This window comes from Chenopodium quinoa, unplaced genomic scaffold (genome assembly GCF_001683475.1).
Source record: "Chenopodium quinoa cultivar QQ74 unplaced genomic scaffold, ASM168347v1, whole genome shotgun sequence".
NCBI lineage: Eukaryota > Viridiplantae > Streptophyta > Magnoliopsida > Caryophyllales > Amaranthaceae > Chenopodium > Chenopodium quinoa.
In genome coordinates, this window is record NW_018743292.1 from 6,542,371 (window position 1) to 6,562,323 (window position 19,953).

General features: G+C 35.5%; 2 protein-coding genes and 1 pseudogene across 2 annotated transcripts; 1 reads left to right on the top strand and 2 right to left on the bottom strand.

Moving 5' to 3' along the window:
- Positions 1-380: 380 nt before the first annotated feature.
- Positions 381-5,636, bottom strand: LOC110736704 (PHD finger protein At1g33420-like). The gene is made up of 5 exons (XM_021917004.1): positions 4,789-5,636; positions 4,061-4,187; positions 3,119-3,334; positions 1,602-2,216; positions 381-1,496 (listed from the first exon to the last, which is right to left on the bottom strand). Exons 1-5 carry the CDS (start codon positions 5,117-5,119, stop codon positions 659-661), a joined length of 2,127 nt encoding a protein of 708 aa, XP_021772696.1. The 5' UTR covers positions 5,120-5,636; the 3' UTR covers positions 381-658.
- Positions 5,637-10,951: 5,315 nt separating this feature from the next.
- LOC110736706 (GDSL esterase/lipase At5g08460-like) lies at positions 10,952-15,077 on the top strand. The gene is made up of 5 exons (XM_021917008.1): positions 10,952-11,737; positions 12,206-12,333; positions 12,623-12,862; positions 13,221-13,476; positions 13,709-15,077. The coding sequence occupies exons 1-5, from the start codon at positions 11,470-11,472 to the stop codon at positions 13,942-13,944; spliced, it is 1,128 nt and encodes a 375-aa protein (XP_021772700.1). The 5' UTR covers positions 10,952-11,469; the 3' UTR covers positions 13,945-15,077.
- Positions 15,078-15,512: 435 nt separating this feature from the next.
- Positions 15,513-17,446, bottom strand: LOC110735871 (annotated as a pseudogene).
- Positions 17,447-19,953: the final 2,507 nt, after the last annotated feature.

The window sequence follows — 19,953 nt, forward strand, 5'->3', positions numbered from 1 at the left end:
ATATTTCTAATGTTTAACATATGTATTCCCACCAATTGATTTGAAGTTCAGGTAATTTATCAAATTTCCTATGCTCTTTCTTTATTGCAATGATTCATTTGAGTACAAGGGATCAAGATAGGATGAAAAAAAAAAAAAAAAAATTATCGTTGTAATAATTTTAGGTGTTAAATGCTTCCCAAAAGAGACAAGTAACAGTAAATTCCCATATGCAACCAAACAAGACCTTAATGGTCAATGATATGCAATATAGTATGGACTACAGACACACAGAGGACCTGTATTGTAAAACAGAGAAAGTGAATACAATGAATGAATTATAAACACAGAAATTTTACCAACTTGAAGATAAAATAAATCAACTGCATATTAAGTTAGAATTTTTTTTTTCTCGTCATTTTTTAGACTTTTCATTTCCGTATCTACAAAGCTCCATCGCGCGAAGTTAGAGTGCATAGCATTTACAAATTACAAAAAAGAGTGGAGCTTAAATTAAACCCAAACAAAATTTAAAAGGGATCCCTACTGACTAGACTACTGCAACTGAAGTGTTCTACAGGCCTTCTGAAGATATGTACATGTTTTCCTCGTTGGCCTGAAAAAAAAACCCTAAAAAGGAATTTACAAGGGCAAAAAACCAAAAACCAAAAGGTCTAACCTAACGTACATCGAACAGCATAGCCAAGCTTTTCCCACCTCCACCACCGATCATGATAGACTCATCCTTGCAGTTCAACCCTGCATTATCAAAGGCCATCTTGCTCGTGCCTCCGCACTTAATGCAAAGAAACTTTGCTGGCACAGCTTCAGAGTCCAGAATTCCGGCACACCTAGTGTGCTGCCAAACACCACACCCGTCACATGCCAACATTCTCTCTCCATCGTCATCATGGGCCCCACAGCCACACTCTACTGTCCATCGCTCGACCCCTCTTTCAGAACGGAAACGGCTCAGCCCGTTCTTCAAGGGACACCTGCCCTGAATCCTCACGGTCAGGAGGGAAGGAAACAAAAGCCTGACTTGGGTGGAATCCTCTACACCTCGATAGTCAACTAGCTCTTCTGCTTGGAACCCTTTAAGCATAATGTAAACTTCCTGAAAAACCTTTGAAGCTTCAACTTTAAGGTCAGAAATAGTGGCCTTCAGTGGTAGTGTAATGAGTTCAGGTGGTGGCCTTATAGTGTGCTCTTCAGATAGGTACTCAGGTAGTTCTACTTGACAATATATCATGATTGCTGAGGGGTTCTCGAGTGGTAATGTGGTCTCAGGCTTGTAGTTCTTCACAAACTGCTTGCAATCAAGAAGTCTTGACGCCGCACTGACTGCACACTCCCTTCTTCCCTTGGGTCCAAAGTTCATCATAGTCAGGGGATGAAGTAGATTTTCGTACAAAAATCTCATGTCCTGTAGAATTTTTTCTCTGGATGGGTAGTTCAGAGAAGAAGGATATGCACACCCAGAATTGCCTAACAGAGAGAAGTTTCCAGACTCGACCCTGAACAAGAATTTCAATTAGATTTCAGAGGTTTGCACAACTTGAAAAACAAAACTAACATGATTAGAAGCATAAAAAATTGAAGGAAAAAAGGAAAATGCTTGCCTATACTCAAGTGCACCAGTATTAGGGTTACAACGAGAATGAACAATAGATCCTTCAGGAGTCTGCTTGCCACCAAGTTCCTTGAGACAGTAATCCAGTAGCTCTGGAGAGCCTACTTTACAAACAGCCCCTCTCAGGGTACGCCAACTCACCCATTTGGAGCCTGTAACTGCACGTAAAACTCTGATCATAGCAGCCTCAACTCGTTTGATGTCAGTTGTCGTCCATGCACATAAGACCCCTTGTGCACAAGATCGACGCTTTTTGAAGGAATCTTCACTGACAAGGGATGATTTTTGCACATCATGGACCAGACTCATCACATATTGAAAGAGGTCCCTCATATTTACAAGCTCACATTCTGAGAGAGACTGGTAAAAAAATATCAAATCCTGAATGTGAGTGCGTGGTTTCCTCCCTTGACAGATGAAGAAAGAGAGTGGCAAATGGGAGAGAGTTTCAACAGCCTCTCTATAGGAATCTTGAGTAAGAGCAAAGCTTCCAGACCCAAACTCATAGCCCCAGTTCCCGTACCATGGGTGCCCCTTTGTAATAGCATGAAGAAGCCGGTACTCCATCCCATACTTTTTGGATACATCCATGACACTGATCTTTCTGTTGATGTTTGAAAAACAACATTGTAGGGTCTTAAGAGGTGTATAGGAAGTTAGGTAGGCATTAAAACATAATTGATGTAATCATACTTAATAGACTTGGGAGTGACCCCATTTAACTTGATTACAAAGCCACATTTGGCATATTTTGAAAATTATAGAAGAGTTCTTGGGTATTGAGATTGTTATGTGTATATTGTTGTTTTAGAATATTCATATACCTTCCACTATTTAGTTGATTTTTAAAGTAATTAATACAAAAATCATTATGTTTACCTAAGAGAAATATGTTATAGATCAAAAATTCAATTTACTCTTAAAAAAGGTCAGACAGTAATCAATGTAAGAATTACCCAAGAGAAATTCAGTGATAATTTGGTGTGACACATAGTCAAGTAGCTAGAACAATCTAACATCCTAATTTCTCAGCCAAGGAAGAAAAAAAGATAAGTTTAAAAGCATATTTTGGAGGCAAATGTTGGAAAATTAATTTGTATATTTGCCAATCTCTTTCTTCAGCTTTTTTTTCTTTCTTTCTTTTTCCCCTTTATAGTTCTCTCTTTTTTTTTTACTCCTTTTTTTTTATTTAAAGAAAATTTTGTTGCTCATTTTATCTACATTCAACACCACCACAATCATGCACCATATTTCATCCTCCTTTTACCTTTTTTTTCCATCCTCACAACTTTTACCCCCACAAAATAATGGACTGAGATCGAATTTCAAACAATCGCTTAGGTTATAGGGAAAAAAAATCTTAAAAAACAAGGATACCCAAATGGAAGATGGAAAAGAAAGTTGTTCATTGTAATTGCAAACTTATTAATCTCTAATTTTTCAATATTTTCATCCTCAAGAAAGTACAGAAAGGTAAGAACACCATGTACAATCAAGAGTCCTAACCTGACTCCAAGATATTTACATAGGCGATCCCAGAAGTCCATGATATCAGTTCCTGAAAGGACCCTTGAACCACCTTCTCTACCATTGACTCTAAGAAGGTGTCCATATCCATTAGCATGGACAACACCGTGCAATAGATGAGAAGTGTCCTCCAACTGGTTATACACCCAGTCTTCAGTCTCATCAGAAGTCATCACATGCTGGCATGTCTTACACCTATAAGAAACAAATTACGACTTCGTCATTGAAATTACTCAGCAATATGGCTTTTTAGTTTTAAATTCAAGATATGTGTTCCATTGCTCAAACATACATTTAATCATTTATAAAGTAAAAGAGCCAAAAACATATTATAAAAACATAAAAAATAAAAAAATACAGCAATCCAATCACAAGACAGAATTTTTTCTGCTTTCCAGTCAACTTCTTGATTGAGTATGAACTATGAAGTAACAATGCCTCCACAAAAATCAGGGACCAACAACCTAAATTTCTTAGAATCGAATTTGATCAATAATACCAACAAGTGACAAACACAGAACAGACAAAAATGTGAGAAAAAACAAATAAACCAATTGTTTACATCTTACAATTAAAAGAAATGCAAACTTTAAACAAGTAACACAACAAAGTCCACAATCATAAAATTTCACTACTACTAGTACCATATTCAAACACCACAAGAGATTCAAATCTTGATTACTGCATTATCACACTTATTATGACTCCAGACAGATGTATAATAACAAGAAAAACAATGTTCAAATAGGTATTGCCTTCATTTTCACAACATAACATAACAAAGAAACTGCAAACCAAACAATATGAAAATTATGAAAGAGGGGATGAATGTGGATTAAGATCAAATTCCGGCTACATCACTTTCCTTTTTCGACACTCGATACACACAATAAAATAATGAATGGGAAATAAGTAGCTCACCTAGGATCAGCAAGATGGATAGAATCACCACATTTAGGACATGGCTTAACAAACCCACCAATTGAGTTCCCATCTGCTTTAATTATGAAATGATACCTCTTTGTGCATACTGGATGCCCACTCCATCCTACATTACCAATCACACAAACATATTCAATACAAAAAAAATACTTTATGAATATAAAACCATATAATATAATTTTATAAAGTAATTCTTGTATAATACAAACTGAATATTGAATTTGTTTGTTATTATTATTCCTAAAAAAATCTTAATAGTGTGACTAGATGGCCCCACAGTGTCAGAAGTGGACTCAAAAATATTTATGGATAAATCAAATATCCAAATCAAAATATTATTATTATTATTAATTGATTATTGTATTTACGATTTTACCCTTTAATTAATATTAAAATCAAGGGTATTTTAGGAAAAAGAAGTAAATTAATGATGCCGGTCCAATGTATTTGTACGAAAAACTACTCAATCACGCAATAAATAAGGCTCAGTCACACATAACTCAATCTCTTAATGCCACCTGTCCTTACTAAACGACACAGTTTTATTGTCCTAACGGGCCCAAACTACACTTTCCAGTGAGACCCAAAACGACACCGTTTTCCCAAAAAGCATGCAGAAACACCGGCCCATCTATCCCGCTGAGTTAACTCGGAAAAAATGAAAGGGGGACTGAGTCGGTTTACACGACTCGAGCGAGTTGACTCACCAACGACTCGGCACTGGTCGCAGTACACAGATCTAGATCTGGCGACGTCTTCCTCGACAACATCGACGCAAACGACCGGAGGAGACGAGTTTTCCGGCGACTCCGGCGAGTCACCGGCGCGGAAGAGGACCTGCCACGTCACGAGGTGAGGGAGGAGAGAAGACGGCGGAGGAAAAACCGCGTGACGCGCTAGAAACGCCTTGATGTTAGACCTAAACGGAGCTCCAGCGATTCTCTGGCCAGATCCCGGCGCCGGAAAACCTAGGAAGTCCGGAAACTCGGCGGTGACTCGGCGCTTCATTCGCTTCAACGACCTCGCGTTAACCACCATTGATGAAGAGGTAAAGTTGCAGAGATTTGAGATTGAGAGAGAGGAGAGAGAAAGGAAGGGTTAGGGTTCGAGATCTGAGAGGAAGAAGAGAGAGAAAAAGGGGGGAAACTAGGAAATTTTTCAGATCTGGAAAATTAATGTTTGTTTGTGATTTTAAAAACCAGAGTTTTTTTTTTTCATTTAATAAAATGAATAAATGGTGATTTTTGGGGAGGTGGTGAGGTAATGGATGCTTTATTTGAGCCTCGAAAACTGTGACGAATTTTATGAGAGAGAAAGAGAAAAGGAAGAAGATGATGTTGATTTTTTCAAAAATTAAAATTAATTTATCCTTTTTCTTAGGAAGGAAGAAAGGCGGTTTGTTTGGAAAATTCGGAGTATTGAATTTATTTATGGATGGTTATATTTTTGGTAAGGCGGGATATGATAGATAATTAGATATGATGTGATGAAGAGAAGAGAGAAAATAATTAAAGTAAAGATGGAAAATAAAAGCTGGTGAATGGTGAATTGGAGAAGGTTAATGGAATAAATATGGAAATAATTGCGCATCTAATCGCGTTTTATAAGTACATTGTTTAGTAATTGTGTATTTATACAAATTGTAATGTAATTGTAATTACTACGAGTACTTTCTAGACTATTGGTTTACTATACATGCCCCTTGGGCATTGGGGGGTTATTTTGGGAGTTGGGAATGGGACCCGCTTCTTTGGTATATACTTTTATTCATTTTTGAAACTTTTTACCGAAAAATAATAAGGGCTACATATATCATTACCCTTTACTTAATTCTTTCGGTTTTTTTTTGACTTGTTTTATTTATCAAGTTTGTCAATGTAAAATTTTAGCCATTAATGACTCTAATTTTCTTATTTACGGAGTATAAATTTACTAAAAAAAATATTAAAATAAGGATGCACCTGTAATCATGAAAATCAATGTCACCATTAAAAAATAGAATGGAAACATATTTCCTCCCTTCTAAATTAGATAGCATAATTCTTTTATCACGTTTGACAATGCAAAAATTCAATCGAAAATATTTTTAATTATAAAATTGTTAAACATACGAAAAATTAAAATTTAATTATGTACATTGTAACTAAAGCTAACAAGATTCCATATGAGTGATATGACCATTGTTTTCTATCCGCAAATCATAAATATTAGTCAAAGCAAATTTATAGATAGTGCTCATCAAAAGTTAAAACGTGTCATCCTTTCGAGGGTGTTTGTTTAGAGGGATGAGATAAAAGAGGAGGGATTTAACAAGTCTTTTGTTTGTTTAGAGGGCTGGGGGTTAGGAGGGGGATTAAAAAGGGAGTTATCCCTCCAAATTAATAACTAGAGGGTGGTATAAGGGATGAGGATTAAATTTAATGGGTAAAAGACATTTCTACCCTTAATGAAAGAGAAAGAAGAGAGTGAAGAAAGAATAGTAAAGGTAATTTTTATTTTTATTAGTTATTCCAATGTAATCCCAACCAATCCCAAACAATGGAATACCTTATTTTTCTCCTTATCTCATTTATTAGTTTCATCTTCTTATCCCACTTAATCCCATCACTCTCACCAAACGCCCCGTTCAAGTTTCAACCCTCGTAAAATATGTCATGTGGATTAATTCCCGTTGAGGTTATTTAAGTGGTAGGGTACTCTAATCTTACCCCTCAAACCCAAGCCCCAAAGAGCCTTATCTACTTAGGGTTTGATCTATTAATTTGATAAATTAAGCTAAGTTTAAACAAAAAAAAGAATAAATTCAAAAAAGTAAAAATAAATAATTGAATACACCCAAAAAATGGACTGGATTCACCGGCCAATACGAACTTTCAGTTTCATGTGAAGTACTCATATTTTTATTCACCTGATATTATTGATTGAATACAAATAGAAATAACTTTTAATTGTTACTCCGTGAGATTTTAATTCACTTTTGGAGAAAAGTATGAAGAATATTGTATGAATAAATGTACATACCACAGACAAAATTTTGTGCTTATATTGGTAGGTCCAATTTTTAATGGAGTGATATAAGTTGTGTAAGCATATTTTGGTTTTCCAACTGTTTAGCAGTCCGAAAAATTGGTCTTCAGGAGCAACATGGCAGCACATTGGCATCTATTTTTTCAATCTATATTTCTAAATTAAGTATTGACACATTGGAGTATGAAGTTGTAAACAATTTCTTATAGGTCAATAACTAAAATTAATACACTAGTACGAAGTTTGTGAATTAGTTGATGTGTGAAGTGAAAGGGTTAAAGAATAGAGTCAAAGAGGATGAAGGTAGGTATCATCACTGCCCGTCCCTCTAGTCCTCCAGAACAAGTTAACAACTACAATGGCACAATGCTTTCCCGGTATTCAGTGTGCACCACCACTGGAGCTAGGCATGGGCCGGATTGTGCAAGCCTATGAGTCGTGTCAAGAATTTGGCCAAAATACGTCGTGTTGTATCAATTAGCTTGTAATGATATTCCATCAACTACTAATAAGCACACTTCATGCATGTACTACCTGTTTTATGTGTGTTTCGAATTGATCAAAATGTAAATAATGTTCATGGCTCGGTTTATGATATGGCCATCGGCATCTCTCATGCCATAAAAAAATCAGGCCATATTTGTTTGTAGTATAAAGAATCTGTATATGTGCACAATATAAAAAAATTGAATGCTCAACTGGGGCTTTTGGCTTCAATAATTTTTTATTTAGTTTTTTTTTTTTTTTTTTTTTTTTTTTTTTTTTTTTTGTTTTTTGTTTTTGTTTGTTTAGTAAGTTAAAATTTTATTACCAAAAAGGAACAAGATGTTGGGGATAATACTAAAAATACAAGGGACACAAATAAGAAATCGGAATTAAACAATAATAAACTTCGAGGCGTGAACGGAATCACTTTCCCAAAAGTAATATTTCGACCCTTAAACTACAACCCGGGTATCACGAAATCACTTAGGAGATACAACGAAGAACAATCACAATTATGTGTAGTATATTTGTGATCTAAAGTAAAACAACTTTAAGGAATTATGATGATGATAATTGTGACTTGCAATAGTATTCAAGAAGAAAAATAATAAAAATTACTTATCTCTTGAAAAACTCTCATCATATGTTATTAAACATATATATAAAGCATAATACCAAAGCCAAACAATACAATGAAACTTACTGCCACATGCAACTGTCACTTATTAGTATTGTTTGGCCACAACCGTCACTTAGTATTGTTTGGCCATACAAGCCAAATGACACAAAGTATTGTACATCCAAACCATACAATTAAAACCGAAGACAACAGTCAATTATGATTATTTGCTTTAATTACTTATTTAATTAATAATACAACACCTTAACCTAAGTAAATTAATTGAATAACATGAAATTAGTCTACCATTCTCTAAATAATTCAACACAAGATACAAGCTACTTCTTACAAAAGCTAAGAAGAAGCAACCCAAAACACCCTACAAAGACCAAGACCTAACAGTCCAGACCAACTCCTAACTGTCCAAGTACCTCAGGTACCGCCTTTTAGGAAGGGTTCACCCAAGATACAAGGACAGCAAATACAAAACACAAGCTAACACTATTATATAAGCAAAAACTTCTTGTCAACAACAGGGCATCTGATCTACAAGCAATGTTGGAAACAATCTCTCTAAAAGCTATCTCTGTAGGTTTCAACTGCCAGTGAACATAGTAGCATTTTTCTGAATCCAGGTGCTTCAATATTTTGATCAAAGAGCTATGGTCCTATGTAGTAGTAATCACAATTTTTGAGAAACAGAAAAAATAGTGCCTTTCACCAAAAAAAAAAAAAAAAAAAAAAGTTCGAAAAAATAACTTATTTATACCACTCAAACTTAATTTTCCTAAACATATACAAGTAATTTTTTTTTTAGATACTTTAATCATTTGTTCATAATTAGGCTAAGCTAACCCAAGTATTATATCAATTGGCATAAAAAGCTATGGAGTAAACCAAATCAATTCAAATGTTTGCATTGGGCTGAGCCACGAACATTGTGAAAAAAAAATCCTTTTCTTAACTTATAATATTACAATAATTATCCTCATTTGTATGGTTTGATTTTACATCATCTCACATTTTTTCTGAACTTAGTATTAAAAATTAAAAATTAAAAAAAAAAAATGTTTTGACATACACATCAATTCATATGTGTCCACTATCTAAACTGATATCAGTCATATGCATCGATCATTATTAATGAGTCATGCATTTTCATGCCACATTGCTTGCAAAAATTCATTTCTCTATTCTCTTTAACTTCCTTCACATGAAACATCTTAATATGCATGTGATTCACAATTCCACTTTCATGCATGTAACTACAATTATGTACCACTTTAACTAATTATATCCCTTAATTCCTCACGTTCACTACCTAATTATCACTGCATGCATAATTTAGATCTAGAAATTAAATTGTGCTTTTCATTCACTAAAAAAAAAATGCAATCAAGAGTTCTCTTCGCCATAAAACTAGAAATTTACCAAGGGTTAAGCCCATTGTCCATACAATGATGATACAAATGAAACTATGACAGGTTAATATCTTTTTTTATCTTAATTATAACTTAAGTAAGGAATATCTATGCTCATAGCTAAATATAAATTTTAATTTAGTGAAATCAAGTGGATGGAGCTTCTCTTGAGAGGTGTAAATCCTTCTCTTGTGAACTAGAGGACTTGAGAATGCTAGAAGTGACCTATTGGTTTGTGGAAGCTCGAGCAAATGAGTTACGTGATGGGGATAAAAATAAGAAATATTTTCATCGCAAAGCTAGCTAAAGAAAAGCTCTCATTTTTTATGGGTCCCCTTCCAACTTCTATGAAAATAATTAAAATTTAACTCCCCACTCTAACCAACAAAAGTAATGGTTCTCACACCCCACTAACTACGTACGATAAAAACTTATTCTACCACCAACTTTTACATAATACAAGTACTTTTATAAGTCAATAAATATATCTAATACTACCTGCCAATCAAATTGTGTACATCAACTAAATAATAACAATTCCTCAAAAAAAAAAAAAAAAAAAAAACAATAATAACAAAGGGAGTAATTAATAGAGTTATCAAGGGCTATTATGTTCAATTTACAACTAAATAATTATACTATAATAAGATCAAATAGTTTCAAATTAGATAAGTTTAGTTAGTTGTGTAGATTCTCATCACAGTAAGTAGCTATAATATATATTCTCCATTTAAATTTTGTCTCCAAAATTATCCAAAGTAGGAAATTAAATCAAAGAAACGTAAGCATCTCGACTCTTGAGTATATTTCATGGAAAAAGGCAAGGCATATCATGTAGACATCCTTTTTTCATGAATTATGATCACAACCATTAACAATGCTTTCAAAGTATGTATTGATCCATACTTAGCCTCTGGATTTGTCTGTCATGGCCCACAACTTTCATCCCTTTGTTCATGATAATTATGCTTGAAGTTTACCTGCAAAGTTGCAAGGAGAATAACATGATTTTTTGTTAGTAAAAAACAAGTTGGTGTGATAAACCTTAGCTTACAATTTGTCAATTTTGAGCTAGGTAATGTGAGCTCTAAGTTGTAAAGTCACTAATAAGTATTTACTTACAAATTAGGAAGTATAACATAACACTATAAAAATCGTGATTGTTTAAATTTAATAAATAGTATCCAATCTAGCGGGTTAATTTAAGTTTATGATTCAAATCGTATGTGTTAACATATTAGATTAATCTCAATTTTGAATTGAATAAAGTATATTCTCCAAAATAATCCAATGCTAATATTTCTATCTATCCGAAGAATTATGAATTTTAATTTATTTATGTATAACACTCTTTTTGTTTAAATAAATAAATAAATAAGGGCGAGATTATCTCAGTTGTGAAGATGAATTCATGCACAATTAAGTTTATTTCAATAGACCAGCCAATTATGGTTATTGTTTCGTCAAAAAAAATAAATAATGGTTATTGTTATTAATTTTATCTATAAAATAAATATGTTTTCTAAAAAAAAAAAAAAAAAAGAAAAACCACTATGTTTACCTCCATTACCCAAGCCTAGAAGTCATACCAAAAGGAAAATGAAAAGGAAAAACCATGCATAAAAATATGGCATCAAAGAGGAAATTTGGGGATAAAGGCCACAAGTTAACAAACTTGGCAAGGAAATTGTGCATCTAAAATAACGCGTACCCCTCTTTATATGCTTTCTTACAACATTTTATGTAGCTAGGCTTTATATACTTCTTCGTAGATCGTATACCTTAACAAGTAACAAAAATAAAGAACCAAAAATATACCTTAACATAATATTATCATGAAGAATTTATGCTTGATGAGAATACTCAAGAGATTGAGAATTATTAATTTTATAGTTCTAATATATGCATTCTTACATGCTAGATTGGCATCAAGTGCTCAACAATTTACAGCAATGTACGTCTTTGGAGATTCACTTGTTGACAATGGAAACAACAACTACTTGAACGCCCAAGCTAAAGCAAACTTCTACCCTTACGGGATTGATTTTTATCAAGGTCCTACCGGAAGATTCACCAACGGGAAGACCATAATCGACTTCCTCTGTAATTTCATTAATCTCGATCTTTTCTATTTTGCAAATTTATTTTTTACTTTACTTTGTAATGCATGAAACAAGTTTCTAGTGAGTTTGAAGTAGAATTTCAAAAAAAAAAAAAAAAAAAAAAAAAAAAAAAAAAAAAAAAAGATTTACAAGTAAGATGTAAAATGAGTTGTTCCAACACAATATAGATTGATTTGGTTATGAACTTCTTAAGGTAGCATGGCACAACGTGCGGCCTAGTCCCTAGGATGGCTGGCAGGACATGACCACCATGGCTTAGGCCGGGTTGCACCATGTCGACACAATTCATTGCCATGCTTATGTAGTTTATGGCTTTTTTTTTTTTCTAAATGATGCGGTGATTAATTTGACCCTTTTAATTTATGTACACCCATCCATACTAATATTTTTTTTTTTTTTCTTACAACATTCATATATTCATACTTTATGAACTAATTTGTGTATGCAGCTGAATCGCTAGGACTTCCCTATTTACCACCCTTTGCAAATCCTTTCAATACTGATAGAGATATCATGTATGGTGTAAATTACGCCTCAGCTGCTGGGGGAATTCTTGAAGAAAGTGGACAAGCCTTGGTAAATTTCCTCCTCTTAATCCTTAGAATATCAAGTATAAGGAACCTTAAGCCGTCTCATCACATCTTTATGTATTTCAAATCTCGTCCTTTTATAATTCTGATTTAAGTTTAGGCCGCTCTGATAAGCAAAGACGGTCATTATTGATGCAAAAAAAAATGATACATTTTCTATTAAAATTTTTTTAGACGCGTAATATCATTTGATCAATATCATTTTTGACGTGTTTTTCCTCTAATTTGGTCTTATTTCCTTTGTAAAATCTCATGATGAGTGTAAGTTATGACAGGGAGAAAGGTTTAGCTTCAGTCTACAGGCTCGGAATTTCGGAATTACCAAAAGACAGTTGCAGAATCATATGAATGAGACGGATTTGCAACAATACCTTACAAAGGCTTTGGTAGTGGTTATACTAGGAAGCAATGACTATGTAAACAATTACCTCAATCCAACTTACCCAAGTCAATCTAAATTCAAGCCCGAAAATTATGCTGATATTGTCATCAACCAATACACAAAGCAAATTCAGGTACAACAAATTGTAAGATATCCGTTATACACTGAGGTACTATCATAACCATCCATGCCTTGTCAAGTTGTCAGTTTACACCAAAATTACCTATAAACACAAATTCCTAAAATATCACAAAGATATGAAATAAGGTGTTTATGGATCCTCGAGATCAACTACGAGTTACTCGTTATAGTAGTTGAGGTATTATTGTGTTTGTTTTGCATAATGGAGTCTTCTTAAGAATATGACATGATTGTTTAAAACAACTCAAACCTTTCTTAGACAGTAGGACTTGATTTGCTTCACAATGTAATTCTAAGAAATAAGGGTTTATGTGAACATTGCCATTAACACCGTCTCACCTTCTACACAGGCACTATACGATCAAGGTCTAAGGCTGTTCTTCTTGGCTGGAGTAGGGCCAATTGGCTGCACCCCTTCTCAGAAAACAGTGGCTCGACTGCCTGCTGATAAATGTGTTACCTTCAGCAATGATGTGGTTCAAATGTTCAACATAAGGCTAAAAACCTTGGTTGATCAATTTAATGTCACCCACCCAAATGCAACTTTTAGTTTTGGGGATACCTTCCAGGCTCTGACGGATATACTTGCTCATCCTGCCCAGTTTGGTAAGAAATGTTAATTGGAAGCAAATCCTAGAATTCCTGCAAATGCCCTTTCTTTAAAACTGTTATTAGATGATTGTCCGACACTTATTTATCACGAGACATTATAAGTTATGGAGAACAAAAAATTGAGCAAGATATCCTTACAAAAAAAAAAAAATCCGACCTCAGTTATTCATCTCATGTATACTTGATCATCTCAAGGCTACTAATGTTGGTCATCTGTGGATTGCAGGATTGACAGAATTGGAGAGAGCATGCTGTGGAGTGGGGCGAAATAATGCAGAAAAAATGTGTCTTCCTTTATTAATACCATGTTTAAACAGGAATCAATATGCTTTCTGGGATGCATTTCATCCGACAGAAGCTGTTCACAGGCTCCTAGCTTTAGCGGCTTTCAATGGCCCTAAATCTTATTCTCACCCCTTTAATCTCAAGGAGATAGTTGAGATGGCCAAAGTTCAGATCTGAATTCCCCTGTTCTGTAAATTAAAACTTGTGAACTTGTGTAAAAGTGCAGCTGTGATTGATATTTGATAATGAAAAAGTTAGTACGTATACTAATTCAATTTGTTGAACTAATGTATTACTACAGTGCATAGATGTAGCTTCTGCATGTATTTAGCAGTACTTGTGTTTAATATCGGCATATAGCTTGACAGTCCTGTGTAATCGATTTTCGAGGTTAAATAAATGAATTAAAGGCAATTTTATAGCTCATGTTGCACCTAAAAAATTCAAGGCTTCTAGACTAAACCACAATATAATTATGTTTATCATCCAATTGAGTTTGTTTCATGTTAATTAGACCCGAAAAGCAAAATAACCAAGTGTACACACCACAAGTTGAGTTCAAATTGTCTGCATCAGCCTAATGCCGAAGAAAACTTATTTTAAATTTCTTTGATGATAAGTTTGATTGAGAGAGTCTCATACTCTCATGTGATATAGATTGGTTGAATTCTCTTCACTGGCGATTGCAATCCTGCATCAGGCTTCTAAGATCTAAGTTCTACGTCTTCATCTATACAGAGGCATATAATAGGGTTGAACTAGAAAAGGAAATAAGTCACAGAATCCAAATGATGCAGCAAGCAAGACTTCTCGGCTCAGGAAAACTAATGCCAACTAAAAGCATCTAAATCTGTGAAGCTAACAGAATATTTCCAGTATCCAACGTACTACGTAGCAACAATACTGATTTTAGGTCTTAGCAATTCTAACATATTCAGAATGTACTAATCATATTCCAAGTTTCCAAGTGTTTCGGCTTTAAAATCTCAGTTCTAGGTCGTAGCTAATTATATTGCTTTCATCATTCCGCAAGAGCACAAGCAATTAAAGGGATGTGTAATACTAACAACTTAATGTCACACTGTGAGCTTTGACACAATAGACAATAATGAGGACATAAGAAAGAGATGATAATAATATTTAGAAGGCTAATTGCCTATAAAACCACTTAATTAAAGACATCAAACTGAAATTGAAGAAGGAGAGGTATGCAGTCGGTACAAAGAATATAACTGAGGCACAATTTATCAAGCAGATATAATATCAAAAAAAATTAAATAATAACATCGAACTACAAAGGTACCTGAGGCACTATCGAGGAAGCAGCCCTTTTCTTCCATTTTACTGAGTAGCTTGACAGCTTCACTCATAACCCTTTCTTGCAGAAGCCTTTGATTGTTGCAAATTCAAGTTTCACAGCCTCACACAAACAAAACAACAACAAAAGCCTTAGTCCCAAAATGATTAGAGGCCGGCTAACATGAATTCTCATAAGGAGGCAAAAAAATAAAGCATAGAAGGCTTAAAATCCTTATCCCCTGTAGCTTCAAGTATTGCCATTGTCTCTTCAAATCGTGCAATATTGAAGGAACAAGAAAGCATAGGCGGTGAGACTGGGAGCAGTTTCATGAGCTTGCATTTCCTTGAACAGCTTATGCACAAGTGGGAGTATACTGGCTTTACACAATCCAGAGAAACATGTAATAGGTAACAAGATCAGGTGCTATTTCTTTTACATTACTTTAAAAAAAGTTGAGGGCTTTGTCAATGTTTCTTTTCAGCTGATAAGTTTCTGATGTCTGCATCAGCTTCAAATCCCTGGCCAACCATAATATCACGGTAGTATAATGCATTTGACAAATCATTATTGAGAATGTAACCTCTAATGATTGTATTATAGGTAACATCATCAGGGGGGAAACCATCTTCCTCCATTATCTTCAACACTTGAGCAATATCACTCATGAGCCCTTTCTTGCAGAAGCCTTTGACCATTATATTGTATGTTTTAATATTAGGTTGCAGACCTTTTGTTACAAGATCTGAAAAGAACTTTGCTGCATCTTCAAGTTGTCCAGCCTCACACAAGTTGTCTATTAGGATATTGTAGATGACAACATCTGGCTTAACACCATTATCCTCCATTTCTTCAAGCAATTTCACTGCCTCGTCAAGCAGCGCACTTTTGCAAAGGCCGTCAAGCAAGGAGGCATAGGTGACAACATCTGGAGCAATTCCATGAGCCTGCATTTCCTTAAACAGCTTACGTGCAGATGGGAGTCTATTGGCTTTACACAGCCCATCGATAAGAGTGGTATAGCAAACAACCTCAGGGGTTATCCTTTTCCGAAACATCTCATGGAATATGGTTAGGGCCTTGTCAATGTTATTAGCCTTGCAATATCCATTAATCATAGTACGTGCATGTGGGAGTCTATTGGCTTTACACAGCCCATCAATAAGAGTGGTATAGGTAACAACATCAGGGGTTATTCCTTTCCGAAACATCTCATGAAATATGTTTAGTGCCTTGTCAATGTTTTTATCCTTGCAATATCCATTAATCATAGTATTAAAACTGACAAGATTAGGCTCCCAACCATTTCCAGCCATGAGATCAAGTAGGTTCTCTGCATCTTCCATCTGACCACGCAAACAATAACCATCAAGTAATGCACTATAAGTAAGGATGTTAGGAGCCACACCTCTCTTAGTCATGTGGTGTAGAATGGACTGTGCTTGATCAACACACCCATCTTTACAAAACATGTCAACCAGCATGCTGTAGGTCTTAACATCTGGTGCTATGTTGCTCTCTAGCATTTCAGTCAGCATACGCTGAGCTGTCATCCCCACAGCTGGAATTGTAGAGGCCTCGAACCAAGGAAGTATAAGTGACAACATCGGGTTTAATGCCCTCAGTTTTCATAGAGGAGAACAGGTCTAGGGCCTCTTGTAACAACCTGTCCTTACAAAGACTATCGATGATAGTGCTGTATAAAACAATGTCAGGCTTAAAATGAGATCCAGATTGCATTTTCTTAAGCAAAGTGAGAGCAGACGCATTGTCGCCAATCCTACAAAGCCCTTTCACAATAGTACTGTAAGTAACAATGGAAGGTTGGAAACCAAGCTTGAGAATTTTATCAAACAAATGAGCAGCTTGGGGTAGCTTATCGCAGTGAACATATCCATTAATTAAGGTATTAAAAATGACACAATCAAGGGGATAACCAAGCTTAAGCCCTTTAGCAAGGAGAGAAAAGGCGAAATCAAGTCTGCCCAAATGACAGTAGCAATTTGCAATGATACCAATCGAATGCTTATCATGTGAAATACCAAGTAATTCGATCTTCCGGAAGAGAGAGATAATGGTGGAATGAGGTTCAAGGCGTTTCAATTTGGAAATGGCGGTAAAAAGCTGAGTAAAATGGATAAGAGAAGGGAGAGGGCGCAAATTAATCATTTGATTGAAGAGTAAAAGGGGAAATTTGAGATCAGAAAACCCTAATTTGCAATGATCTCTAACAGAATTGAGAAACAAGTGAGAATCACGTAATCTGGTATTGGAAAAGGATTGAGAATGAAAAGGAAAGGAAGAAAAAGAAGGGGAAAGAGTAATACCGCCATTAATGAAGGAAGCTGAAGCTTTAGCAATCATCTTCTTCAATCCTGCCATTTCTGTAGCTTCTCCGTTTAACTTTGGTCTCTAGCTTCTCAACAGAAAGTAGCTTGTGACTAGGAATGTCAATGGGGTGGGACGGGGAGGATGTTGGTCTTTTCATTCTCGTCTCCGTCTAAAATTTTCATATTCATCCCCATTCCCATCCCTGCGGCGGGTCTAAAATTCATCCCCATCACCGCCCCGATAGATACAATTACAAACCCATCTCCGCTACCACCAAAAGGCAGACATTTCAGTTTTGCTACCCCTTTAATTTTTTATTTTATTTTGCTACCACCTAAATCACAGTTGTTAAAAATTGCTATCACTTAACGGAATGGGTTAGGTTTCTGTTAAGTTTATTAAAAAAAAAAAAAAAAAAAAACCACCCTCAACTGCCACCCTCCCCCCTCCTTTTCCTCCACCTTTGCAGCCCAACACAATCACCACCCCAGCCAGCCCCCTCCCGCCAGCCAGCCACCCCCCTCCCCCCTGCCGGCGGCGGCGGCCAAAGCTTGGGCCAACACCGGCGACCCCACCCCAAACGGCCAAACCCTTTCCCCCACCTACGCCACCCCCAACTCCATTGATACTCACGCACAAAGCTTAAGGAAAGGGGTAACATGTTCATTTCTTCACCAAAACGCACAAAATTAGTACCAAAACGTTCACAATGCAACACACTATCATTTGGGATCAAGAATTGCGCGAATACATTTGTGAAACAAAAACCCCCAATTCGATTTTTTTAGGGTTCTTCGCAAAAAATTTAAAGGGGGAAGGGGAGAGGGGGGTCGATTCAGGGTGGGGGAAGGGGAGGAGGCCGATTCCGGTGGGGGGGTGGGGTGGGGAGGGAGGGTTGTTTCCGGTTTCGGAATGGGGGTTGGGGCAGCGATGATGGGTTGTGTTGATGGAAGGGATGGGTTGCGATGATAGGGCGTTGGGGTTGGGTTGGGGGGTTGCGTTGATGGAAGGGTTTGGGTTGCGATGATGGGGCGTTAGGGTTGAAATGGGGGGTTGCGTTGATGGAAGCGTTAGGGTCGCCGGCAGGGGGGAGGGGGGAGGGTGGCTGACGGGAGGGGGCTGGCTAGGGTGGTGACTGTGTTGGGCTGCAAAGATGGAGGAAAGGGAGGGGGGAAGGTGGCAGTTGAGGGTGGTGGGTTTTTTTTTTTTTTTTTTGTTTTTAAATTTTACTTTTTTTTTTTTTTAATAAACTTAACAGAAACCTAACCCTTTCCGTTAGGTGGTAGCAATTTTTAACAACTGTGATTTAGGTGGTAGCAAAATAAAATAAAAAATTAAAGGGGTAGCAAAACTGAATTGCCTGCCTTTTGGTGGTAGCAAAATTGAAAATGTCCTTCTTTTACTAAACTATTACTTGTAACAAACTTAAATACTCAATTATTCTTGAATAAGGCCTAGTTTGACAATTTACTTTATTGTCCTCTATTCTTTTACACTTTATATTTTCACTTTGTAAAAGGTTTTAGAAAATTTAAATCCTAACAAGTTGAGATAATGTAAAACAGATTAGATATAAAATTTAATAAAATAAGTATGAACTACTCTGTATATATTAGTCCCAATAAGCTCACATAAACGAATTTCAAGTGAAATTAGCAAGATTAAAACTGGTGGATTCAAATCTTTACATACAGAGTAATAACTCTCTCACTGTTAAGCCCTATAGTAGTTGTTAATCTCATTTATTTACCATCTAACATTCATTTCTCTATCTCATTTATTAATCTCATATAACTGTTGCTCAGATCCACACTAACAACCTCCTATACCAACTATCAACCCACACCAATAGCTCTGCATAACTTACGTCACCGTCATGCCACATTGGTCTTGCCTCTTTTTAATTTTATAATGTTTGAGAAATTATCATTTTATATTCATCTCCATACACTAAGAATTTTCCTTCATCCTTTCGCAAGGAATTTAGGAATTTCTAAATTGTATTCCAATGTTACATTGGTTTTTCAATTGAAATCTATCACCACATATTCTTGAATCAAATAAACGAGTATAGTCCATGACACATATGAAATGATGTATCCTTTGCAAAATTCACAAGGAACATCACTCATCCCTTAGTTTCATCAGCCTTTCTCAAAGCACTGAATCTTGTTAAGCAATGTGCCATGTTACATGGGATTGAAACTCCTTTCAATATGATGTTGAACCTCATAAGAATCTTATCAATATAAATTTCTCAATAAAGCTTAAACATCCTTCGAGACCTATCTCTATAGATCTTGAATCCCAAATGTACTCATCTTTCTCTTTAAAGTTTTTCATACAAAACGCATTAGCCATCGCTTGACCCTTCAAGCATCGAACAATCGCTCTTTGTACTAGACTAAGAAGATTGTATAGCTCCTACCAAACATCTTGTATACACAAGATATTTTCTTCATTTTATGAGTATATCAAACAATTTGATTAACTCACAAAAATTAAGAACAATAACTCCATGATGCTAACTTCAATCCATTAAAAGATCTTTTATGCAT

What these genes read in the sequence shown, in the direction of transcription:
- LOC110736706 (XM_021917008.1), top strand. Translation starts at nt 11,470, where the DNA reads ATGAAGAATTTATGCTTGATGAGAATACTCAAGAGATTGAGAATTATT. An exon ending in AAGAAAGTGGACAAGCCTTG is followed by an intron (nt 12,334 to 12,622) that starts GTAAATTTCCTC and finishes AAGTTATGACAG; the next exon opens with GGAGAAAGGTTTAGCTTCAG. An exon ending in TGCTCATCCTGCCCAGTTTG is followed by an intron (nt 13,477 to 13,708) that starts GTAAGAAATGTT and finishes TGTGGATTGCAG; the next exon opens with GATTGACAGAATTGGAGAGA.
- LOC110736704 (XM_021917004.1), bottom strand. Translation starts at nt 5,119, where the DNA reads ATGGTGGTTAACGCGAGGTCGTTGAAGCGAATGAAGCGCCGAGTCACC. An exon ending in CGACCAGTGCCGAGTCGTTG is followed by an intron (nt 4,188 to 4,788) that starts GTGAGTCAACTC and finishes TTGGTAATGTAG; the next exon opens with GATGGAGTGGGCATCCAGTA. An exon ending in ACTGGTGCACTTGAGTATAG is followed by an intron (nt 1,497 to 1,601) that starts GCAAGCATTTTC and finishes ATTCTTGTTCAG; the next exon opens with GGTCGAGTCTGGAAACTTCT.